General features: G+C 44.6%; 1 protein-coding gene across 8 annotated transcripts in view; it reads right to left on the minus strand.

The window, feature by feature from the left end:
* Positions 1-27,294, minus strand: part of LOC126161747 (sodium bicarbonate cotransporter 3) — a 1,146,839-nt gene that overhangs the window by 717,970 nt on the left and 401,575 nt on the right. Inside the window, exon 1 of one of the 8 annotated variants that reach the window (XM_049917795.1) lies at positions 2,980-3,217. The exons of 2 other annotated variants lie outside the window; for them this stretch is intronic. In XM_049917795.1, coding sequence (XP_049773752.1) covers positions 2,980-3,074 — 95 coding nt within the window. In that variant the 5' untranslated portion in view covers positions 3,075-3,217. Of the gene's footprint in view, positions 1-2,979; positions 3,222-27,294 lie in introns of those variants that run through there. 5 more of the 8 variants (XM_049917788.1, XM_049917790.1, XM_049917794.1 and 2 more) reach the window with 5 other exon arrangements.

The raw sequence follows: 27,294 nt of genomic DNA on the forward strand, positions 1-27,294 counted from the left end.
ACCTGTCATGTTACATCTTCACAGATCCGATGATTGCACCTTTAATGTGTTGAAACCGATCATCTAGTAAACAGTGTTTAAGCGATCTTGGCTTTTGAATTATTTATATGTCTAAATTTTGTCATGCAAGATCGATTGTTCCAGTGTTCTCCACGCAAACCAATAAAATTTGACAGGAGTTCTCGAAGTAGTAATGTTAGAAGTATAGCTGTATTGAGATCAGGTCGTTGACCTGTTTTTGCAGCTGCAGTTAAAATTTCAACTGCAGCGTATTTATACGTGTGAGTAGTTTCATTGAGTTAGCAAATCACTGGTAACTAAGCATCGTACATTCTAGTCATTGGGAATTTTCGTCCGGAGATATCATACAGGCCGGAAATGGTTACTGAAACAAGTACAGAGAGCAACAGCATATTCGGTGACGTGATTATAATTCCGTCAACTGTAATTAGAGATTGGAAATATGTATTTATAGCAGCCAAACGATAAGGACACGCTGTATCTGGAGGATACTGCTTGGGAGATTCCAAAATGAAATTGGTATCGAAATATTTAACACTATGAAATTGGCTATGAAGGTTGGACGAACAGCATCAAAGGTCGCAAATTTCTGTGCTTTAACAGTGAGAGTAAAAGGAGAGCTCAATTAAAACACATATGTAACATGATACACCTTTTATACACAAAACACTGGTATTCTCTTTCCCGAACACTGGGGAATAATCATACGCTGAAAAGCAGCTATAATTTAAACAGTCAAATTACTGTTCGTGAACTGACATCTGTTTCGCAAGTCCTGTCTACTGAGAAGCTGTTCGTGAGAACAAAAACAGTTTATCCTTGACCTTGACCTCAGTATTATCGTCGGGTGATGGCACGTTGTCAACTGACGCAACATTCTGACAGCTGAGAAGTACTTTCGGCATTTCTTAACGTAACCTATGCTTGGTCTCTAATAAAATAGATCTCCACCACTCTCAGTAAACTGTTACAGAAGGGGAAATTTACTCTGCAACTTCACACAAAATATTACTAATTTTCGACTGGAAGGAAACATGAGAGTCTGCTCAGTAAAACGATCATGGTTCAATAGGTTATGTTAAATCTTCTTTCTTTTTCATTTTCGCAGCTGAAGGATCGGAAAACTATTTCTACCTTTGTTAAGAATAGTTTTCGTGGTGTGGATTCTTCTTACTTGACTCATCTTTCAATTATGAAATTTTCATTGCACTGAGGAAGTATTAAGCAGAAACTAGGTGAACAAGAAATCCATCGACAAACTGGCAGAGGTTGTTCAGGGATAACTCTTGAGCATTTTGGTATAAGGTACCTATGGTCTTCGGTTGCTCTTTACAGGGTTCAAAAATGGTTCAAATGGCTCTGAGCACTACGGGACTCAACATCTGTGGTCATAAGTCCCCTAGAACTTAGAACTACTTAAACCTAACTAACCTAAGGACATCACACACATCCATGCCCGAGGCAGGATTCGAACCTGGACCGTAGCCGTCGCGCGGTTCCGGACTGAGCGCCTAGAACCGCTAGACCACCGCGGCCGGCTCTTTACAGGGATCTGTTCGGATTGTTATCCCAGTTATCTTGGTCTCCGTACAAATATCGTCACAACAATGAAAAAGACTGTAATATGCAATCACCAAACCGTAAAATACACCCAATTTCTCGAAGAAACCTATCTACAGATGCGGAAGACTGTGGTGTGGTTATCGCTGCAGGAACAGTGCAACATAGGCGTCGTCGTTGCGCTATTCCTCTGCCTTCAGCGAAACAATACACAATGTGCATATCAGAACCTATCCGCATTCCGGAGTATCACTGTTAATGCACAAATAATACTGCCGGAAAAACGAACCCGAGACAGCACTATTGTTGTCAAGAGCAAGTACCGTGAATGAATGGAACTAGTTCTTTTCCAGACAAGACACAAAGTAGATACCGTCGACATTCGGACTGTTGGGCGCTATTTTCAAACCAGTATGGATACAAAACTATTTGGCTCCCGAAACCAAACGAAATATAAAAACTCTGGAACGACCCGCCAGAGACTGGGCCCTTACTGAAGTATCGTCAATCACTCAACTTTTATCTTAAAGGCTATTAGTACAGATTTCTTTGAAACTGAGTAAGGAATTATCTCAAAATCTGTTAATGGCAGATAAAGCCATAAACACGCTGCTTTGTTCTATAACTGCAGTGTCTTAACAATTTTGCTTTGCTTGATTGTCAACAACAAGAAACAGAGAGTAAAGCAACTGTCAATACATTTAGAAGAGCAGCACGTCCTGTAAAATCAGCATAATTCACATTGATATACTTAACTCCACCGTATGAAAACTATGACTTATACAACATTAATGCAAATCCATTTTGATGTACGGAAAGGTCTTCGAAGAGCTTATAGATCTCAGATTTTAGCAATATCTATGCTAAACATTCATTACACGAGTAAACAGCACCAGTTCTGTTGATGTGGAACGTTATACTTCCTCAAAAGTGGAGAAATCGATGGTGAAACATTAACTCAAGTTCTGGCATATAAAATTATATCTAACGAACTGAAACGTTTCTGGTTCGCGGAACATAAGAGCGAAAGCTTAATGAATCATTGTTGTTGATTTGATCCGAAGGAGAACCAACTCACTAAAACAAATGAAGACAGTGTGTGTGTGTTTGAAAAGACTATAGTCGTATGTTTGTCGTGAAGAGAGCAATACAAATATGTCTTAAGTATGCACTTGTAGCGTCGAGAAAGAAATATTTTTTCTGCTGTTACTTTTGCGAATAAATAGTCTAAATGAACTGAAAATCACATGGAATGTAAGTGCCTCTGCTTTGCGTCTTCTGAATAATGTTCACTAAACAAGAAGGGACGTTAACTAGGTGTATATGTATAGAGTTACACAGTAAAATTATGTACAAGTAGTATTGAGAGAGAGTTCACTAATTTACTGATTTACTTACCAGAGACGTTTATGTGACGGATGAGGAAAGGATAGTTGCCATCTTTTAACTACGGTGGTATTGTCCCTCTCATTATTGAACCCGCACATCAACATAGTCGAAAGGAATCACTTGAAACTCATCAGACTAGCTTAAGCAGCAATGTTGTCGGTAAACACACGGTCTTGAAGTTGTCACCTCTTATGCACTTCATAGAGCCCGGTATTACTAAGCGTGTTTTTCAGTCTGTAAAACAAGTTTATTCACATAACTGATGGAACGCATCGTTCACAGTATCAGAAATGACACAGTGTCGTCGGGACGGGCTTGCTTACATCACGGGCTGCGGATCCGAGATGACTGTACCTTGTCCTCTGCGGGTTCCCTGCCGAGAGCTAGCCTGGACCAGCCCGCTGCACGTTGCACGTTGGCGACGTGTCCACGCACGTCGCGCTCCGCTTCTCGTGCAGAACGACCCACCTCCAGGAAAGTCACACGTGGTGGCCCGCGAATGTCGCAAGGCCGCTTCGTGGTCAACATGACTGGGAAAGCTAACCAGGCGTCATCGGGAGATACAGAATCTTGCTCCACCGGTTTATATGGAAAGCAATTCATCTTGTATTTCTAACATCCTATATTATTTTGCTGTGCCCGTTTTATCAGCTTGAAATATGTTACCTTGCTCAGTTGAGTGATTTGTTGGCTCAGTCACCGTCTCACTTAACAGACGATAAATTGGTAGGAACGTAAAACATTTACACTGAAGCGCCAAAGAAACTGGTATGGGCACGCGTATTCAAATTCAGAGATATGCAAAGAGGCAGAATACGAAGCTGCGGTCGGCAAAGCCTATATAAGACAACAAGTGTCTGGCGCAGCTGTTAGATCGGTTACTGCTGCTACAATGGCACGTTATCAAGATTTAAGTGAGTTTGAGCGTGGTGTTATAGTCGGCGCACGAGCGATGGGACACAGCTTCTCCGAGGTAGCGATGAAGTGGGAATTTTTCCGCACGACCAATTCACGGGTGTACTATGAACATCAGGAACCCGGTAAAACATCAAATCTCCGATATCGCTGCGGTCGGAAAAAGATCCTGCAAGAACAGGACCGACGACGACTGAAGAGAATCGTTCAATGTGACAAAAGCAAATTGCTGCAGATTTCAATGTTGGGCCATTAACAAGCGTCAGCTTGCGAACCATTCAACGAACCATCATCGATACTGTGTACAATTTATGACTGCACGACACAAACCGTTACGCCTCGCCTGGGCCTGTCAACACCGATATTGGACTGTTGATGATTGGAAACATGTTGCCTGATCAAACGAGTCTTGTTTCAAATTGTATTGTGCGGATGGACGCGTACGGGTATGGAGACAAATTCATGAATCCATGGACCCTGCATGTCAGAAGGGGACTGTTCAAGCTAGTGGAGGCTCTGTAATGGTGTGGGGCGTGTGCAGTTGGAGTGATAAGGAACCCCTGCTCCGTCTAGATACGACTCTGATAAATGACACATACACAAGCATCCTATCTGATCACATGCATCCATTCATGTCCACTGCACATTCCGACGGCATTCCGGTAATTCCAGCAGGGTAATGTGACACCCCGGACGTTCAGAATTGCTACAGAGTGGCTCCAGGAACACTCTCCTAAGTTTAAAAACTTCCGCTGACCACCAAACTACCCCAGACATTAACATTGTTGAGCATATCTGGGATGCCTTGCAACGTGCTGTTCAGAAAAGATCTCCATCCCCTTGTTCTTTTACGTATTTATGGAGAGCCCTGCACGATGCATGGTGTCAATTACCTCCAGGACTAGTTCAACATTACTCGAGTCCATGCCACGCCATGTTGCGGCACTTCAGCGTGCTCGCGGGGGCCCTACGTAATATTAGGCAGGTGTATTAGTTTCTTTGGCTCTTCAGCGTGTTAATATGAATGACTGTTAATGTGAAAGGACGTAGCCATTTCTAGGAAGAAGAAATTGAACTGTCGAAACTAGGTACAAAAGGGATCGAGAGGTTACGTTTGAGGGCATTGCTGCAGCGAATATGCAACCCAGCGTGACGACAACACGGGTATACGAACACCGACGTGTAGGCAAGGGGCTATTGTGGCCTGCGAACGGAAACTTTTTGATCACCCCTTACGATACCCTGATGCGGGAAAAAAAAATCGCGACACCGAAAAGGAGTTATGCGACATCAACGAAAGTTGTAGGCGCCTTTCAACATCTGAAAGATAATGTCCATTCAGATTTCACGCCAGATGCATTAGAGTGGCGTTATTAGGTTTGCTCCAATCACACGCTGTAACGGTCGTGAGTTTTAGTTTCATCTGGGATTTGACAAGACGAGTTGATGTTCGTCAAGAATGCCTTTTAAGGCAACAAAGATGCCATCAGCAGTACCTCGCTGAATTTGAACGACGTCGTGTTATATGGATACAAGAAATTAAATGTTTCAAAATATATTTTGCGATTTTGCAAGAAGACTAGGCAGGAATGTAGCCACTTTACATGAGTGCTGGCAGCGGTGGTCACGGGAATGTGAGCCCGCAAAAAGGTCGCGGTCCAAACTGCCACGTGGCATTACCGAGAGGGAAGACCATCTTGTTCGGCTTATGGCTCTGGTGCGTCGTGCTTCATCTGCAGCAGCAATTTGAGCAGCAGTTGGCACCACATTGATACAACGAAATGTTACAAATCGGTTACTTCAAAAGCACCTCCGAGCCAGACGCCCTGTAGCGTGCGTGCATTCCATTGACCCCAAAACCACTGTCACTTGGGACGTCAGTGGTGTCAAGCGACAGCAGGGAGGACGCCTGTTGTGTTTTCTGATGAAAACTGGTTCTGCCTTAGTTTTTGGTGCTTCGTCGGTGTATATGGGACTGTCAATTAAAATGAGACAGATGAAAAAAGTGAGTGAACTATTATTTCAAAAGTAATCACTGTAATTGTTAATACATGTGTCCCACTGAGGCAGCCGGCCGGGGTGGCCAAGCGGTTAAAGGCGCTACAGTCTGGAACCGCGTGACCGCTACGGTCGCAGGTTCGAATCCTGCCTCGGGCATGGATGTGTGTGATGTCCTTAGGTTAGTTAGGTTTAAGTAGTTCTAAGTTCTGGGGGACTGATGACCTTAGAAGTTAAGTCCCATAGTGCTCAGAGCCATTTGAACCATTTGAACCACTGAGGCAAGACAGTCAATGCCTTAGCGGAAAATGTTTGCAGTTGCCTGCGAAACCATGATTGCACTCAGAAGTGTTTCTCTTCGCTCCAATCAAACAAACGGCTGCGAATGTTTTTCTTCATAGTTCCAAAAATATGAAGAGATTGCCAAGGTTGTTTCGACCACGCAGCAGCAGTTCTCTGGGAAGTCGTACCCATTTTCCATACAGCCCCCATTTCTCTCCATGCGACTTCCATATTTTTGGAGCCTTAAAGAGAGACATCCATAGCCGTCTATTTGCTTCAGACATTGAGGTACACGCCTTCGTCTTGGCTCTCAGTGGGCTGAATGGCGATTACTTTTGCAATAATAAAGTTTACTTACTTTTTCCTGTCGTCTTGTTTTCATTTGAGTGCCCCGTGTACAATAGAGAAGTTTGTGTGTGTCGGCTTCGTCATTTTAATCCAGTATTTTCTGTTGTACTAGACACAGCCGAATGACGAGGACGATTATTTGTACAAGGCGAACTAAAGAAATAAAAACTGATGATGGAATGTGGAAATGTCTCAAAAGGTACTCACTATTGAGTATCATGGAAGGAAAACAATTAGAAGGTTAACGTCGATAGAAGTAATGGGAAGGTAACGGAGTGTAGTCGTATCAAAAATGGTTCAAATGGCTCTGAGCACTATGGGACTTAACTTCTAAGGTCATCAGTCCCCTAGAACTTAGAACTACTTAAACCTAACTAACCTAAGGACATCACACACATCCATGCCCAAGGCAGGATTCGAACCTGCGACCGTAGCGGCCGCGCGGTTCCAGACTGTAGCGCCTTTAACCGCTTGGCCACCACGGCCGGCAGTGTAGTCGTATCAAGTGAGTGGATACCGAGGGATTACGAGATGATACACTAAAAGTGCTATTTGAGCTCTACTATTTCAGCAACGATGTGTCTGTAGACGGCAGATGAGTAGTAGTAAGAATAACTTTTTTAGATACAGAAATTCGTTAGCATAGAACATAAATGGAAGTGTTACAAAGTAACTTCTGAATGTGTTTGTCTGTGAGGTACACGGAAATGAAAAGTGGACGTTGAACAATCCAGATACGAAGGGAATCGCGACTTATGAAGTGTGGCGGTACAAAATAATGGATATGAGTAGTAGCCTCGATCAGATAACCAGTTCAGCGACACTGAATTGAATAGGTGTAAATAGATCTGTATGGTGCAACTTGTCTGTAGAAAGGTATAGGTTGATTTGACGTACACTGAGGAATAAATGCATAGCTAATTTGGTAATGGAGAGAAGTGGTGGTTTAAACAGTAAGCAGGTTCAATTGACCTAAGTGACAGTAGTTATACAGATATGAAGGGACACGATAGATTACTTGTGGAGGGTCGTAGCAAAATCATTCTTACTAAATCTTCTACGCTGCCGCTACGATACCCACAACCAGCAGCGACAACAGCGAAGAAAATAAGAGAAACATCTTGCACATGTTAATGATGGTTGATAACAACGACTTTTGATCATATTAACAGAATCTTCCGTCGGTTATTGGTAGAACAACATTATAATAATGAATGAAAAGCACCAGTTTGCCTTTGTTCTACAATATTATTGTAGAACAAAAGCAAACTGGTGCTTTTCATTTATTATTAACGACTTTTGATTTAATCAAAATAAATCGAGACATTTATTTCTTATACACAACGTTTTTCAGACAACACCCAACTTCAGATGTCTTACGGCTATTACATAGTCAAAATTCTTTTATCGACGAGTACTTTGACACAAATGCTAAACGAGGGTCGTCGGATTACTAAGGGAATACGTCACGACTAAAGAAATACGATACGATCAATACTAGGGGTAATCGTAAGGTTTCAATTATCAACTCGCAAAAAGCATTGAGCTACGAAACTTTGATCTTCAAGGTGATAATTTAAACTTTACCTATGGCATATTATTAGTAATGTGAGCAATCTTAAGTCGTTCGAGAGATCACATCCATAGGTCACATGAAGTAACAACACTTGTTCTTTCTACAAAGCATTGCGTAATCTATGTACATTTATTAATCTACAAATGCAGGTACGAGACCCTGCTGCTGTCGTCCTGTATTTTGAATTACTGGCGTCAGCCGAAACACTCTAACCGAGTTTCTTTGGAACCGTCCCTCAACCGGGTGGCACAGACTGGTGGCGAGTGGAGCCGTATCCTGTTCACTGATGAATCACTGTCTTGGCTCGCCGCAAACGTTTTTCCTCAGTGTATATGGCCGCATCAAGTGGAGAATACAAGCTGCAAGAAACATTATTGTGTAATTCCTGGTGATAACGTGTGACAAAAAACAGCACATGTTCTGAGATGGATATTTCATAGAGGCGAAAATTTATTGTCACAAGGTTATAAAATAATCAGTCAAGTCTACCATTTTAATTATTAGTATGTAAAACGGAAGAACAGCTTTCATGGATGTATCACATTTAAGATCTGGTGCAGAAACTAAATTGTGCTATCTTTACAATAAGAATGATCTCTGCCTTCTCTTACACTCAAAGGCATAATCATGTTTACTTTGCCTACTTTCTGTCATAGCTTCCGACATCATATTATGGGGAACCTTGCGCTTTCACATAAAATATTCTCAGTCCGGAGAAGGATAGTCGCGACGATTTGTGGTGTCAGTGTGCAGTTTTTGAAGCGTTCTTTTATCGCTGGTCGTATATTTCCTCATAGGATTTGTGGTTAATAATGTGGAATGGCACCTTGCTACTCTGCGGCACCTCGAGAATCATAACAGATTGCTTGAAACCCACCGCAGTCGAATGGCTTTAACACCTCACACGAGTAGCACTACAATGTTTTCGAGGAGAAATCGCCGCTAATGAGGAAAGAAAGAAAGTGGAGGAGGAGAGGCCGCATCGTCTGTATGGGCAAGAATGAAGTCAAGGAGTAGTTTCATACGAATATCGCCGGCGCTTGGTATTACTGCTGAAAATGCTGGGTTTCAACTATAGAGGGCTACAACACACCTCCCCCCAGGCTGGAATAGAGTTTCAGAGGCTACCTCCTGGCTATAACGAGAAATGGACGACTCTGAAGTCCCTGAAGAGAGTTAGATCTAAATTTGCAGGTCGAAGGTTAATTTGACAGGATGAGGCTACATTGGTCAGGACGATACCCACTGCGACTGTGGAGGAGAACAGAGTCTTCGTCGTAAGTTTCTATGCCGAGCAGTCCCCTGCCCAGAAGATGAACATCAAGAGCAAAGGAATCGCCCATCAGCGTAAGGATTTTCAGAGATGTATCACCTCTTTAACCATTATACACTACTGGCCATTAAAATTGCTACACCACGAAGTTGACGTGCTACAGACGCGAAATTTAACCGACAGGAAGAAGATGCTGTGATATGCAAATGATTAGCTTTTCAGAGTATTCACACAACGTTGGCACCGGTGGCGACACCTACATCGTGCTGACATGAGGAAAGTTTCCAACCGATTTCTCATACACAAACAGCAGTTGACCGACGTTGCCTGGTGAAAGGTTGTTGTGATGCCTCGTGTAAGGAGGAGAAATGCGTACCATCACGTTTCCGACTTTGATAAAGGTCGGATTGTAGCCTATCGCGATAGCGGTTCATCGTATCGCGACATTGCTGCTCGCGTTGGTTGAGATCCAATGACTGTTAGCAGAACATGGAATCGGTGGGTTCAGGAGGGTAATACGGAACGCCGTGCTGGATCCCAACGGCCTCGTATCACTAGCAGTCGAGATGACAGACATCTTATCCGCATGGCTGTAACGGATCGTGCAGCCACGTCTCGATCCCTGAGTCAACAGATGGGGATGTTTGCAAGACAACAACCATCTGCACGAACAGTTCGACGACGTTTGCAGCAGCACGGACTATCAGCTCGGAGACCATAGCTGCGGTTACCCTTGACGCTGCATCACAGACAGGAGCGCCTGCGATGGTGTACTCAACAACGAACCTGGATGCACGAATGGCAAAACGTCATTTTTTCGGATGAATCCAGGTTCTGTTTACAGCATCATGATGGTCGCATCCGTGCTTGGCGACATCGCGTTGAACGCACATTGGAAGCGTGTATTCGTCATCGCCATGCTGGCGGATCACCTGGCGTGATGGTATGGGGTGCCATTGGTTACACGTCTCAGTCACCTCTTGTTCGCATTGACGGCACTTTGAACAGTGGACGTTACATTTCAGATGTGTTACGACCCGTGGCTCTACCCTTGATTCGATCCCTGTGAAACCCTACATTTCAGCAGGATAATGCACGACCGCATGTTGCAGGTCCTGTACGGGCTTTTCTGGATACAGAAAATGTTCCACTGCTGCCTTGGCCAGCACATTCTCCAGATCTCTCACCAATTGAAAACGTCTGGTCAGTGGTGGCCGAGCAACTGGCTCGTCACAATACGCCAGTCACTACTCTTGATGAACTGTGGTATCGTGTTGAAGCTGCATGGGCAGCTGTACCTGTACACGCCATCCAAGCTCTGTTTGACTCAATGCTCAGGCGTATCAAGGCCGTCATTACGGCCAGAGGTGGTTGTTCTGGGTACTGATTTCTCAGGATCTATGCACCCAAATTGCGTGAAAGTATAATCACATGTCACTTCTAGTATAATATATTTGTCCAATGAATGCCCGTTTATCATCTTTATTTCTTCTTGGTGTAGCAATTTTAATGGCCAGTAGTGTATAAGTAGATGTTCATCATCCTATAGGTTTCAGTCCCAACAGACGATCAGACATTTATTTTACTAGCCGAGACCGGCAATTGGTTTCCTGTGCGCACACAGTGGCACACGTAATCGCTGCACGGCCTGCAGGAAAGCGCATTAGCCGGTCTTAAGGCAAGCAGAAATATTTGCTCACCGCGGTACTCTTCCTCAAGCCAGTGTTTGCGTATGAAAGCAACCGGAGAGATAAGCAAGTCAGATGTGCGTCTCCTCCTCCTCCACGTGGAATAAACAGGCAGTCCGCCATCAAGTGCTTGTGCGACGCAGCACAGCTGCTGCTATCCACCAAGGTAAACAGCAACACAACCGCTGGATTTGCCTCGTCACGTGCCCAATCATTTCTGTCCTGTAATGTAAGAATGCAGTCTCGCAGCAATAACACTGAATAAAAAGTTATCAGGCCTCTAGTTGGGTCAAGGGGTTAAAATTAGAGCAAGCTCTCCTTGGCCGCCCGTGCTCGCAGCGCCGTAGTTTGCCATCCTTTGACTCGGCGTTCGATTTGCCTGTTTTAATCCTCTGTCCACAAGATGTGGTGGAAAACCACCCACCCACCATATTTGCCTTAGTACACATGCACGATGGAGCTCAGGTCTTATAGTCAGCTAGTGTATCCTTCTAGCCCCGCCAGGCTCACAGTATTGGAGGGGTCGCATGCTGCATGGTATATACTACTTTACTCGGATTCCATCCAACTTTCTTGTTAACGTCCTTCCAATCCATGTTTTGCACACCATTCTGAGCTGCAGGCCGACATCTCTGTTAAGGGTATTATCGATAATTTTTATTTCATTGGGTTCTTTAGTTACACACTCCCAGAAGGCCTCACTGTGAGGCACGACAGAGATTACGCCAATCTGATCTGGTGACCGTTTTCTTAAGATTGCCCACTAAAATGACTCACGCACCTTCACACATTGTTCATCAGTGAGTACGGTTTGTCTGACCTATGGCTGGCCACCCTCACAGGGTACCTTGTAGACCTCCACGTGTTCCGAGACCTTCTGCACTTTTTAGTGGTCCCATTATTTGGTGGATTTTTGTCGGAGGTGTGAAGATTGATTTGATCTTGTGTCTTTTTAGCAAGCAGCTTATCTTGCCCAACATGGAGCCACAGAACAGGAAAAAAATCAAGTTTCTTTTCCTACTTTTCATCAGTGGTATTACCGTTACTCTTGCTTGAAATCACATCATTTATTTGTGAACGTTGTAGGTGTTGAACCTAAAGACCTAGCGGTGGGCACTTTCACATTGTGTGATATTGTGCGATGAGCCAATATTTGTAATACACTGCGCTTCTGCGCTGGATGATGATAGCTTATGGCCAGCAAGTAGGGGATTGGTGTGATTAGGATGTTGAGGAGGGACAATGCATACTCTTTTTCTACCTCCACGTTGCTCTTGTTGATATTTAGATATTCCAAAAACTCGTCAACTTTCCCACATTTGTGGGGCCAAATGAAGAACAATGTTAATGAAATTCACCAGCAGCCATTAACTTAAGACATTTTCTTTTATTTTGGAGCTACCACTTTCAGCATTTCATTATGCCATCTTCAGGCCCCATATACATCTCTCGAAATAAAGGAAAAAGTCATATAAAGTCACAAATCTCTATCCTGCATTCAGTCGTAACACTAGTGGCTCTGAGCACTATGGGACTTAACATCTATGGTCATCAGTCCGTAACACTAGTGCTTGACTGCATTCGGAGTTTTTGGATGAAGCACTAGTGTAACGACTGAATTCATGACATGCAGAGATTTATAGGTGTATATGACATTTCGTTTATTTGGAGAGATTTATATGGGGCAAGAAGATGGCATGATGAAATGCTGAAACTGGTAGCCTTCAAAATCAAATAAAATAACATCATAAGTTACACAGCTGTTGGTGAATTTCATTGACACTGACACTTACTTAAACAGCTAATGTCCCCTGTCCATGACGGACCAACAAAGATTAAATGAAGAACATGTTGTCAACATATCAGAAGAAACAATTAGGCTCTAATGGGTCCATGTCTAAAGCAATATCGTTGAACATCTCCATGAAAATGCAAGGCGGCAAGATTTGCCACCACATATTTAACATTCTTGTAGATTCTTATGTACATTAGATCACTTTTTACAATGCACTCTAGGATTATTAATCATTTCATTGGTTGAAACTGCCTAGCACTATGTACTAACAATTTCCGTAGTAACACATTTCTAGCAGTTAATTCGGTATGATCACTGACAGGAAAGGCTGAACAGTGGCTGTGAAGAGACTTATCATGCTTCCAGAATGAGATTTTCACTCTGCGGAGTGTGCGCTGATATGAAACTTCCTGGCAGATTAAAACTGTGTGCGCGACCGAGACTCGAACTCGGGACCTTTCCCTTTCGCGGGCAAGTGCTCTACCAGCTGGCAGAAGTAAAGCTGTGAGTACCGGGCGTGAGTCGTGCTTCAGTAGCTCAGATGGTAGAGCACTTGCCCGCGAAAGGCAGAGGTCCGAGTTCGAGTCTCGGTCGGGCACACAGTTTTAATCTGTCAGGAAGTTTCAGACTTATCATGTTCTGCCGGGATGGACATTTACTACCTAGAGAGAGAGAGAGAGAGAGAGAGAGAGAGAGAGAGTAGTGTGGCAGCAATGGCTAAACAGACAGGACGTGCGAGCGGTTACTCGCTGGTCAGATGAAAGAAATTTCGGATTAGGGTCCCTGGGGAAAGAGCGTCGGGAGAGAAAGTAAGCGAAAGGACATCCTTTTAGAGTGAAAGAACGTGCGGGGTTACAAACGATGGTCGCCATTTGACCTCCAAGGAATCTTCTAACAGCCGGCCGGTGTGGACGAGCGGTTCTAGGCGCTACAGTCTGGAACAGCGCGACCGCAACGGTCGCAGGTTCGAATCCTGCCTTGGGCATGGATGTGTGTGATGTCCTTAGGTTGGTTAGGTTTAAGTAGTTCTAAGTTCTAGGGGACTGAGGACCTCAGAAGTTACGTCCCATAGTGCTCACAGTCATTTGAACCAATGTTCTCACAGGAAATGTCAGGACATGCTTCCCGCAAAAAAGCAGATTTTTCGACTGGCAGAATGCTAAGGATGTATGAGGGGAAATGGAACGTTGGAGAAAATCTTGTGAACGGAACACGAGCTTCAGGTGTTTCATGACCTGTGTAGTGGGTGTAATGTTTTTGTAATGGCCACTGGGATTCGTCACGTGAGTGCAGATGTGGACACTGCGTGTCCAGGAGGGAGCGGAGTATGACGTGAGTAAGGCCTTCCCTCTGGGGAGCGATAGAAGACAGTTCCCTCCGGGAATCGAGCTACAGGTTTCGCTGGCTAGAGCGACAGTGCAAAACCTTTTGGTTTGGTTCTGAAAAGTGTTGCTTTCGACACAGGGAGCGCGTGAAGTCGTTTCGCTATGACAGGATTGTTATTATGTTTTCTCGAGTGATGATTCTTTAAATTCAGAATGAGATTTTCACTCTGCAGCGGAGTGTGCACTGATATGAAACTTCCTGGCAGATTAAAACTGTGTGCCCGACCGAGACTCGAACTCGGGACCTTTGCCTTTCGCAGGAGTAAAGCTGTGAGTACCGGGCGTGAGTCGTGCTTCGGTAGCTCAGTTGGTAGAGCACTTGCCCGCGAAAGGCAAAGGTCCCGAGTTCGAGTCTCGGTCGGGCACACAGTTTTAATCTGCCAGGAAGTTTCGATTCTTTAAGTTAATAAACATAAACATGGTCCATAGTAGGCTCTAATGAAATGTGTATTTAATCGTGCGATTAGATAACTTCGACTAACGGTCATTGCCAAGGAGATTTGTAACATCTGTATTTCATGTCATTTTCAAATCACTCTTAATTACAAGTAAAAAGTAGCCGTTTCCGTCATTTTACGGAAGGATCCACACTATAGTGACAGCTTTTAAGGTTGTATTCACGGTAGTGTGGATCCTTTCGTAAAATGACGGGATATGGACACTTTTTACTTGTAATTAATAACGCACGGAAAGTTATAGTTCAGAATAACGAATTACTTAGGAATAAAGAGACTACTCACCGGAAGGCAGAAGTACTGCGTCGACAGACACATAAAGGAAAGGTACAGAGCTTTGCTTTGCTAGCTTTTGGAATGAAATTCCTTTCTCAGGCTGTAATAGAAACATGCACACACACACACACACACACACACACACACTATTGGGTGGGGGTCGGGGGAGACAGAGTTCACTAATCCGCTGCTTCTCCCCCTCCCCCCCCCAATTCGGAGTGTCATTGTGTGTGTGTGTGTGTGTGTGTGTGTGTGTGTGTGTGTGTCCTACAGCCTGAGAAAGGGATTTCATTTCGAAAGCCAGTAAAGCTAATGTCTCTACCTTTTCTCTTTTTGTATCTGCCAACGACGCGGCGCTTCTGCCTTCCAGTGAGTTCTCTTTATTCCTAATAATTAATCACTTGTAATTAAGAGTTATTTGAAAGTGACATGAAATACAGATGTTACAAATGTTCTTGGCAGTGACGGTTAGTGGAAATTAGCTAATCGTGCGATTAAACAAACATCGCAATACAGCGTCTGGAGGCTGTGGATCCCCAAAATACAAAATAGATTCTTTAGCTGTCTGTGGAATCTGTCATACAATGAAGCGCTTCTCTGCAGGAGAATGCTTGAGTCGAATTCTGCTCCTGGCTACTGAGCAAATAGAATTGACTCGTGTTCTCCCATGTACTGAGGTAATTTCAGCTCTAGGAGTTTGCGGACGGCATATTGCGTCCACTTACAGAGAATTACAGGTACGCCTGGATAGTTATCTGCACAGCGTCCAACGCCCCAGCGGGCAGATCATTGGTGCAGTACAACTGCTGTCTGTACTTCAATAGGTGATAAGCACACCCCACTTTGGCGGATGGGGAAACACCCACAGTAAACGTGTTGAATTCCATTTCCTTATCCACGAAGCGTTTTCTGAATGTGCCATTCACACTGAGTCTTCTGTTTCTCACAACAAAACAGTATCAGCCAACTTCGTGTCCATCTGCTAATTGGGGGGGGGGGGGGGCGGGGGGGAGGGTGGCGGTCTTAAGTAAGTCAAACATATGTTCTGCCAATCTCAAAATTACATGTAGGGTAGAGTCCCATATTGCGGACTTCATATTTACATACTTTTTGCACTCCGAAATTTTTGTTTAAGAATAAATAATATATGGTATCCTCATTGGGATGTATTCTAGTAGGAGTACAGAAAAGTAGGGAGACAGCTTGAAGGTGGTTCATTGAACCTCTGCCAGGCACTTTATTGTGAGTAGGAGAATAATCACGTAGATGTAGATGTAAGCTGTCATTGGCAGGATCGTCTTAATAATTTGTAACGTGAGAATCCACTGCAAAGGCATTAGGCAACCACAAATACACACGACATATGTTACAAACACTACTGGGGGTTAGAAGGTTTGCAACAGTTGCAACTAATGGGCTTCCCATTGCAACGCCAGCCATCCGTCTGATAGTGATACTGGCCGCTCCACAGAAAATAAAATCACTGATAATCCTTAATAGAGGTGTCAAGTCTGCTGGTCAACTCGGCGTCGGATCCAGCAACCGAAGTTGAAATGGGCACATCAAATGTTGAGTCAAAGTACGCCCATAACATGGTGGTGGGAATAGAACCAGTGACGTCACAGCCCGCAGCCAGTGTACATAACGGCGCACCGGCAGCCCCCTGGCAGTCATATCATTTGACAGTGGCCAAAGTGAGTTTGGTCCCAAGCCCGTATTCGAACCACTTGACGCGTCTACGAGTCCGAGAAATTTTTATGCATTCCTCTCCTATCCAAAGCAGCAACACTACAGCGAGTGCTCCTGGCTTTCCTCTTCTTCGGACGGCCGTTGCGCTTACAAGAAAAATAGCTTTCAGCTCCATGGGCTTTTAAGGGCGATGTTTGTTCACTCTGAAGACCACAATGAAATTTAAGTTTTCGTTAGGTGTACCACAGGGGCTACACAAAAACCGAAAAATAGGCATTTATTAATAGTGCTCTTAATCAGGTTGAAACATGTGATTTCCGTGAGTTGAGTCCCACAACGCTTGTACTACTTAATTTATGGTATCTTCAAATTCCCTTTGCTAATCTGACCAATCCTCTACCCAGCGGTAATTGTTCCTCACCTTTACGAACCCGTCATTTTAATTGAATTGTTACTGTTTACAAAACCAGACTTGAGTGGCAATCATTACCGCCCTAATACTGTATTTCGTACTAAGCATGTTCCAACATTATTAAATTTATTGCCTATTATATGTGAGAGGATATGACTACTTAAAAAAACGCTCGAGAACGTAAAATAGTTCAGTGTGATTAGAATAACCACAAAAATAGGTATAAGCTATAGGGAAAGACGAGTAATATGCAATATATGGAAGAAGGGAGATGGGAGTTTGATGTCCCGTTGACAACTAGGTTATTAGAGACCCAGCACAAGTTCAGATTACGAAAATATATGAAAGGAAATCGGCTGTGCCTTTTTCAAAGGAGCATCCCGGCATTCGCCTTGAGCGATTTATAGAAATGCCCTAAAACGTAAATCTGGATGGCTGGGCGAGGATTCGAGCTGTCGTCCTACCAAATGCGAGTCCTGAGTGCTGTGACCATTGCGCTACCTTGCTCAGTCCAATGCAGTGTGCTCCGCGAGCAGACGCTGACCGCAGGCTGCGAGTACCCTCTCCATCGTCACAGAGAATAGGGCAGAGACTTACGGAAACAAAGAAATCGATCCTGAGGCGAATGTCTGGATTAATCAGCAATGGTTTTATAATGCCTGTCGCATTTCTCCAAGCCGCAGATCGCCAGGAATTGGAAACTTGAAGATTTTTCATTTTCCCATTCAGTTGCGCAACGAATACCGATTTGTTTTCCAACATGACCGGTATGGGACGTATGACTGTCATGTTTGATAGCGACACCACGTTAAACATGTACGTGAAATGGACATAAATGCTCAGCTGCAAATACCAAGTGCTCTTTTATTGAATAGCCATCTCTGAAAGGCGTGAAAACTTTAGTAAAAGTAGCGCAACAGACACTCACAGTTTTGAAAATATCGTAATTTATACGATATAAAATCGAAGTGCGCATTTACCCTTACTAATCCTTCACTTAGCACAACGCTTAAGAACATGATCTATGGCAATGTGGGTACGTAAGTGGATAATCCTTACAGTTGTTCCCACTTATGCTCGGAAAAGGCAATCTCTCCCAATGTTTTTCTTTTTTTAACAGAGTATCTTTCCCTTTTGCTCTTGCATTACTCAAATTTCCTTTTGTCTACCGGTACTATGGCCTCAAGAACCATCTCCGACTTTTTGTTAGCAGCAAGTTCGGTCATAGAAACGACGCATTTACCTGGATGGTATGTATCCTACACCTAGAGAGATCATAAACCCATCACCTTGGGCAAGCAACTGGCAAGTATTCTGTGTTAAAAATACTTGCAATTTTCTAGAATTCCTTGTCAATTTCGTGGCAAATAGTTTTCACACTACTAAACCTGTCCGGATAGCAGAGCATATTACAGTGTTGCTTCCGAGATATGGAGAGATGAGCCTACCTCGCAGATTAACAACGAACCTGGATGTGATTTTTAGGTGGCTTCCCACATTCTACCAGTTGCATACCGTACCGTTCTCATATCTGAACATGAGATTTACTCTAGACAGTTGAGAACACAGATTCCGTCCCAGAGGGAGTTGTCGCATCAGGAAGGGGGTCCTGCCACCAGCTACCACTAACAATGCGTCAAGCCAAGCAACACTGCGTCGGTCCATGCAACATTGCGTCGGTCCATAAAACACTGCCTCAACGCAAGCAACATTGTCTCAACCCGTAGAATGGGAGAATTTATTGAAATAATCAGCACCTAGTCGTACAAAAGAAATTGTATTTCCTTAAATGGATTTGGGTACTTAGTGCCCTTCTTCAGAAGGTTATAACTATCGCATTATTTATAAGTGTTAACGATAAGATGCATGGAGCATATTACTGTTGTCATTTGATGCAGGTATAAGGAAGCCAAGCAAAAAGTGCAGACATCATACGAGAATGGGCTCCGGCATAAAATACTAAAGAATGGGACAAGACGAAGATTTTCGTACTATTATGTTCTCTATAAGTTATCGGATTATATTTCTACTTATATTAATTTCCAAGTTAAACATTTTTCACAAAAAGTTCTGTGGCCCCCATTACCTTCTACACCAGTAGCCTGCTTCCTTCTCTCTCCATCCCCTTCTTGGATCGCCTCCTCCTTGTTCCTGACGGGCTAACTACTAGGCCAGATTCTGACAGCACCCCTCTGTGACAGAGATGCACAATTTGAGAGCCGCCGTACACGTTAGAAGAGGATCTGGCAGTGTTGGTTTACGGCACGTCCGCGAGAAGATGGCTCGTTAGGCGCTGACAGCAATTACGGCCACGCGCCGCGGACCAGGCCTTGCGACAGCCATCAGTGGCGCTAGTCCCCGCTGGCGCCACGCCACGCCACGCCGCACCGCGCCAGTAGCTGCCACTCCTACAGCCACTTGCAGACGTCCACCAGCAGCCGCAGTTGCAGCTCTATTCCTGTTCTACTTGCTCTCTCGGCCGGTCTCCGGGTGCCGTGTGTACATCTGATTAATGGCCGCGTCCTTGCCGGTAACGAGTCGTACATTTCCACGTGGTAGGTCAACATCGTGCTCCACTTTAAGGCCTTCCAAGTGCTGCTCTGGTAAATCGCTGGCTGCGGCAGCACTGTACGATTACAACCTAACATGCTGTCGCCACGGAAACACCGTAATTAATCCGGCACTCTCGCACGACGTAGAATAAAGGTTGGATCTTGCAACAAAATGGGCCACATAGTCGTAATGGCTCACCAATTTTCGTCACCTTTCGCACAGTTTTACTACATACTAAGATATAACGAATGCGCCTTTAGCACGATGCGTGCTCAAGCGTTTCCGAGAAATACAGTTAAATTTTACGAGTCCGTTGAACATACGCCATTTGGTCAAAAGTATCCGGACATCCCCAAAAACATACGTGTTTCATATTAGGTGAATTGTGGTCAGGTGACTGGCTGTCACTTGTGTCATACGTCTGTACGCGAGATTTCCACACTCCTAAACATCCACAGGTCCACTGTTTCCGATGTGATAGTGAAGTGGAAACGTAGAGGGACACATATAGCACAAAAGCGTACAGGCTGACCTCGTCTGCACTGACAGAGACCGCCGACAGTTGAAGAGGGTCGTAATGTGTAATAGGCAGACATCTATCCAGACCTTCACACAAGAACTCCAAACTGCATCGGGATCCACTGCAAGTACTATGGCAGTTTGGCGGGAGGTGAGAAAACTTGGATTTCATGCTCGAGCGGCTGCTCATGAGCCACACATCACGCCGGTAAATGCCAAACGACGCCTCGCTTGGTGTAAGGAGCGTAAACATTGGACAATTGAACAGTGGAAAAACGTTGTGTGGAGTGAAGAAGTACGGTACACAATGTGGCGATCCGATGGCAGTGTGTGGGTATGGCGAATGCCCGGTGAACGTCATCTGCCAGCGTGTGTAGTGCCAACAGTAAAATTCGGAGGCGGTGGTGTTATGATGGTGTGGTGGTGGGGCTTGCACTCCTTGTGGTTTTGCGTGGCACTATCACAACACAGACCTACATTGATGTTTTAAGCACCTTCTTGCTTCCCACTGTTGAAGAGCAATTCGGGGGTGGCGATTGCATCTTTCAACACGATCGAGCACCTGTTCATAATGCACGGTCTGTGGTGGAGTGGTTAGACGACAATAACATCCCTGTAATGGACTAGGCTGCACAGAGTCCTGGTCTGAGTCCTATAAAAAATCTTTGGGACGTTTTGGAATGCCGACTTCGTGCCAAGACTCACCAACCGGCATCGATACCTCTCCTCAGTGCAGCACTCCGTGAAGAATGGGCCAAGAAACCTTCCAGGACCTGACGGAAGCTATGCCTGGAGAGTGGAAGCTTTCATCTAGGCTAAGGCTGGGACAACACCATACTGAATTCCACTATTACCGATGGGGGGGCGCCACAAACCTAAGTCATTTTCAGCCAGGTATCAGGATACTTTCGATCACATAGTGTATTAGAGCACCGATAATGAGCAGCGGGCTTGATGGATCGAGCTAATGCCGCAGACCGAGTCTGTCTATACTGCGTTCGAGTCTCGTCATTTCCCTTTCTCTTATAATCTCCCCCTTGTATCGCTAAGAAAATGTTCCTTCGGAATGGGTCAATAATAAAATTGATAATCATAGTGATGCTGTTGTGGAAAAGTAAAGTAAGAAAGCGTGATGCAACATTTACGTAATGATACATTTATGCGCATTTTAGGCATTTAGTGGTTATAACATCCCATTATTTGCGAGTGGTAACAACAAGATGCATGCAGCGTATTGCCGTGGTAATGTGGTTCATGGTGCATGTACAAAAATGGTATAAGGAAGCCAAGCAACAAGTGCAGACATCATACCAGAATGGGCACTGGCATAAAATACCATAGAACTGGAGAAGCCAGCTCTGAATGATGTTGACTGTAATTGCGAGAGGAGCTCCGGCTCGGCTAACCGGGTGGGCTAGTTTAAGTTAGTTTAAGTAGGGTGTAAGTCTAGGGACTGATGACCTCAGCAGTTTGTTTCCTTAGGAATTCACACCCATTTGAACATTTTTGAATTTTCGTATGAGAGTCTATAAATGTTTTCAGAATGAAATTTTCACTCTGCAGTTGAGTGAGGGATGATATGAAACATCCTGGCAGGATAAAACTGTATGCCGGACCGAGACTCGAACTCGAGACATATGCCTTCCGTGGGCAAGTGCTCTCTCGAGTTCTAGTCTCGGTCCGGCACACAGTTTTAATGCCGGGAAGTTTTATAATTGTTGTCTTTGATAAAGTCCTTCCTGACTGAAATTTTAGAACTTAAAGCTTGAGTCATGTGTTAGATTGGCATTCAGTGTCAAGATTATGATCCCAATTTCCCTGGATCAACTGCAGTCACTTTTTAGGTTTTTGTTTTTAGCTGTTGCGGAGTCTTGGCGTTTTCCTGTTTTTGCCAGTACTTCATTTTGCAGGTGAGCTTCATAATACGTGTTTCTTTAGTTTCCATTGCGCAATGTAGGTTCTGACAGGTTCTTTATTTTAAAAGGGCCGTGTGTCAGTGCAGAAATGTTCGTGTGTTCCAGATTATATTCTTATACAGGTCGACTTACAAATTTTTTATGCAGTTACATTTTTTTCTATGTATGTACCAAGTCTACTGAGCGTGATATTATCGGTTCGCTTATTTGCTTATGAATGAGACTAGTTTTTACACACACAGGATTCTTTTCATTTTCATATAAGTGATGTGGCTTTGGGCTCAGTAGCACATTCCCAGGTCTGCATTTACGATAACAAACAAACACAAAAGTAAAGACTACTCACTGACAGTAGTACAGGCAGATTTTCCTCCGCATTAGCTGGTTGTGCAGACACCGATGCTCGACGGCTGGCAATCTTGTACGGTATTCGACGGGCTCGTGAAGTTTTCAACCTCGATTTCTCAGTAACGCTTCAGCACGCGTCATATATATATATATATATACACACACTTGGAAATGGAAAGAAGAACACATTGACACCGGTGTGTCAGACCCACCATACTTGCTCCGGACACTGCGAGAGGGCTGTACAAGCAATGATCACACGCACGGCACAGCGGACACACCAGGAACCGCGGTGTTGGCCGTCGAATGGCGCTAGCTGCGCAGCATTTGTGCACCGCCGCCGTCAGTGTCAGCCAGTTTGCCGTGGCATACGGAGCTCCATCGCAGTCTTTAACACTGGTAGCATGCCGCGACAGCGTGGACGTGAACCGTATGTGCAGTTGACGGACTTTGAGCGAGGGCGTATAGTGGGCATGCGGGAGGCCGGGTGGACGTACCGCCGAATTGCTCAACACGTGGGGCGTGAGGTCTCCACAGTACATCGATGTTGTCGCCAGTGGTCGGCGGAAGGTGCACGTGCCCTACGACCTGGGACCGGACCGCAGCGACGCACGGATGCACGCCAAGACCGTAGGATCCTACACAGTGCCGTAGGGGACCGCACCGCCGCTTCCCAGCAAATTAGGGACACTGTTGCTCCTGGGGTATCGGCGAGGACCATTCGCAACCGTCTCCATGAAGCTGGGCTACGGTCCCGCACACCGTTAGGCCGTCTTCCGCTCACGCCCCAACATCGTGCAGCCCGCCTCCAGTGGTGTCGCGACAGGCGTGAATGGAGGGACGAATGGAGACGTGTCGTCTTCAGCGATGAGAGTCGCTTCTGCCTTGGTGCCAATGATGGTCGTATGCGTGTTTGGCGCCGTGCAGGTGAGTGCCACAATCAGGACTGCATACGACCGAGGCACACAGGGCCAACACCCGGCATCATGGTGTGGGGAGCGATCTCCTACACTGGCCGTACACCACTGGTGATCGTCGAGGGGACACTGAATAGTGCACGGTACATCCAAACCGTCATCGAACCCATCGTTCTAACATTCCTAGACCGGCAAGGGAACTTGCTGTTCCAACAGGACAATGCACGTCCGCATGTATCCCGTGCCACCCAACGTGCTCTAGAAGGTGTAAGTCAACTACCCTGGCCAGCAAGATCTCCGGATCTGTTCCCCATTGAGCATGTTTGGGACTGGATGAAGCGTCGTCTCACGCGGTCTGCACGTCCAGCACGAACGCTGGTCCAACTGAGGCGCCAGGTGGAAATGGCATGGCAAGCCGTTCCACAGGACTACATCCAGCATCTCTACGATCGTCTCCATGGGAGAATAGCAGCCTGCATTGCTGCGAAAGGTGGATATACACTGTACTAGTGCCGACATTGTGCATGCTCTGTTGCCTGTGTCTATGTGCCTGTGGTTCTGTCAGTGTGATCATGTGATGTATCTGACCCCAGGAATGTGTCAATAAAGTTTCCCCTTCCTGGGACAATGAATTCACGGTGTTCTTTTTTCAATTTCCAGGAGTGTATATATATATATATATATATATATATACACACGTCTATGTATACACTACACACGTATCAAAGATGTATAAAATCGATGACACGATGGTTTATGCTTCCTTGTGAGGGAAATAAATTTTTGCAGTGCAGCGAGAACGGCCTAATTTGATACAGTGTCCAGTCACATTGCTGTGAGCAGCTGTCGAAAGCTTTAATTACCACATTTTGCAGCTGTGAGATGTTCATGACGAGTGTCAATGAGGCTCTTACGCAGCAACGTTTGCTGAACGTTGAGGAGACATTATTAGCCGCTTGGCTCTTCTAGGCACTCCGCTGCACGTCTGTTCGCCCATACACATCTCCGCAGCTGTCATTCACGACTGTCATACATGGATCTTGGTGCGCTTCAGTTCCTCTGCGCCGGTTTTGGATAGCGCCATTTTGCCACGCATAATATGCTTTAACTACGGCGGCACATAATCAGTTAACAAACTTAACCGTTTGGGAAATGCTGCCACTCTTGGCCCAAAAGCCAAAGATCATGCCTTTTGGATGTGAGACAAATCGCTCCGTTTCCGTATTACGGCTTTCTGCTTCCCCGACGCGCTTTATACAGCCTCCACTACTACCGCTGCCACCAGTGGTCTGCAAATGTTTACTGGATGTTTGTGTCGAAGACAGGCGGTGGTCACGTAAATGAGACTGGATCATTTATTAACTACTACCGTTTACGATGTAACCAACACACAGTGACACTGAAACGAGGTACATAACTACGATACTTATAGGTTATAAATGGAAAAACCTGAAAAAGCCACTGACTAACCGATTCTGTTATTAACGATGTGATTCAAGAAATGTCATGGTAAATCTCGCTTTGTCTGAGATTACAGGAGAGCGGCCTAGAGAAATAGCATCAGAGGTTATAAATATGCAACAGTTTTGCACGAGCTGGGCCGGCCGGAGTGGCCGTGCGGTTCTAGGCGCTACAGTCTGGAACCGAGCGACCGCTACGGTCGCAGGTTCAAATCCTGCCTCTGGCATGGATGTGTCTGATGTCCTTAGGTTAGTTAGGTATAATTAGTTCTAAGTTCTAGGCGACTGATGACCTCAGAAGTCAAGTCGCATAGTACTCAGAGCCATTTGAACCATTTTTTGCACGAGCCGGGCAACAGGATATGCAATAACCTATAGAGCAACGCGACCGTCATCCTTAACCAGTCGCAAACAACACTTTACCAAAGGCTTGTTAGGTTAGCGTTATTGTCCAGTGAGGCGTGTGGGGTAGCAAACACGTGCGGTAGCTAACGACAGTTGTGAGCTAAAACAGAGGTAAAAATACTTATTTCCCCTTGTTTCCCTCAGATCCAACATCAAGCCCAGTGTGCTTGTTCGTGGTGCAGCTATAATCTTATGCAACTGCATACATAAACTTGAAATTTTTATAATTATACAATTTGTTAATATAAGGCTGTAGAAACATGCAAAAGTAAACAGTTCAGAATCTGATAATCATCAGATGAATAGCCTCTCCAAAAATCCCTGTTTTACAATGATTTACATCTGCGTGAATTTAAAGATGCAGAGCTAAAATTTTGATAATGTGTGCATTTTGTTTGTGTACAGAAGCACAACACAGAAGTGTCCTGTAAATCTGCCTTCAGTCTTTTCAAATTTACAAAGGAAAAGTCAATACTGGACTAAAATTTAGAAAAACATAAAATTACCCACCATTTAGTTATAAGTTACAACACAGGGGTTGTTACGCCATATTTCGTCTACAGAATTATAACTATGTACCAAGTTTCAAAGGGATAGAGAAGAGGATACAGAGATGGCAGAATGAGCCACTTGGAGCTTAAAAAATCGTCTCATCAATATTTATTATGATATAGAAACGAAATTCAAATGAAATGTCCCTTAGCATGGCTCTGCGGTAGGAAAAATGAGTCAATGTAGTCCCAATAGAAAAAGATATTAGAAATTTAGTTTACCAACTAGGCACTATTAGAGCCCAGGCAGTGTAGATTAGGTCGTTCTGAGGCTATAAGAGGAATCCCGAGGCAGCCTCGGGTCTCATTGTAATTTTGTCAACTGGGCGAGTCGCAGTTGGCCAGCAAGTCAATGCCAGAACTTCAAGATGGATTACGTTGCGCAGTTAATAACAACCGTGAACGCGGGCCTTGGGTGGCTGTGCGTGGACAAAAGTAAGTTTAAAATCGCACTTGGTTTAAAATGTTTAAAACTGAACTTTTGTTCACGCAAGTTTCTATATGCCGCCCGTATTCTTAATCCATGTAGCGAGCGGAGAACTTAAACTTTCCACTTTTAGACTAAATAATGTGTCGCAGAAACGTAATTAAAAAAATGCGGCTTTAAGGAGATTAAATTCTGAACTGTGCCAGGTATTAAGAAGAGTATTAATATTTACATGATATATGAACAACTTGTAGGTGTGAAACCACAGATTATATATATATATATATATACACTATAAACAGTGAACGCCGGCCAGTGTGGTCGAGCGGTTCTAGGCGCTTCAGTCTGGAACCACGCGACCGCTACGGTCGCAGATTCGAATCCTGCCTCGGGCATGGATGGCTGTGATGTCCTTAGGTTAGTTAGGTTTAAGTAGTTCTAAGTTCTAGGGGTCTGATGACCTCAGATGTTAAGTCCCATAGTGCTCAGAGCCATTTGAACCATTTTAAACAGTGAACTATTGTTCGTAGATACTTTCTCGGTCTTTAAAGCACTGGGCTTCAGTACAACAGCGCATTGAAGATTTATGGCAAACGCGTCACTCTTGCAATTATTTGTTATCGTTATTGGCGGTAGAAGCCTTCAGGAGATCCTAAGGTGAAAGACACATTCGGTGAATATTGTATGTGTTCATTTTTATACATCTTGACATTTCTAAAATATTCTGGGTCTTTCTTATTAATTTAACAGGGGTACTGGTTGGTTGTAATTGAAGTGCAGCTACTCGCAGATTTCCAGTGTGGGCACCGAAACTAGGTACATATTCTAACACGTTAATCGGAATCGAATTACGCTGTAAGACAAATTAGTTCCAATTTTGACCACCAGATGCAAGTCTGGCGCTGAATACTGTTGTAGGACGCTATGGAAACCGCACTCTCATCTGACAAGCCATAATGTGAGTGACAAATATGGGTATCGAAAAGAGAGACCGTGAGCTGTTAGATGAACATTTTTATTTGAACAGCAGCAATTACAATGCCGCAAGGTCTGAGATGAGGTTGAATGTCATTAAATTGTTTAAAAGACGATACTGAAAACCGAAAACACAGGCGTGGGCTTGGTGTCGCACCTGG

Source organism: Schistocerca cancellata, chromosome 2 (assembly GCF_023864275.1).
Source record: "Schistocerca cancellata isolate TAMUIC-IGC-003103 chromosome 2, iqSchCanc2.1, whole genome shotgun sequence".
NCBI classification, from domain to species: Eukaryota; Metazoa; Arthropoda; class Insecta; order Orthoptera; family Acrididae; genus Schistocerca; species Schistocerca cancellata.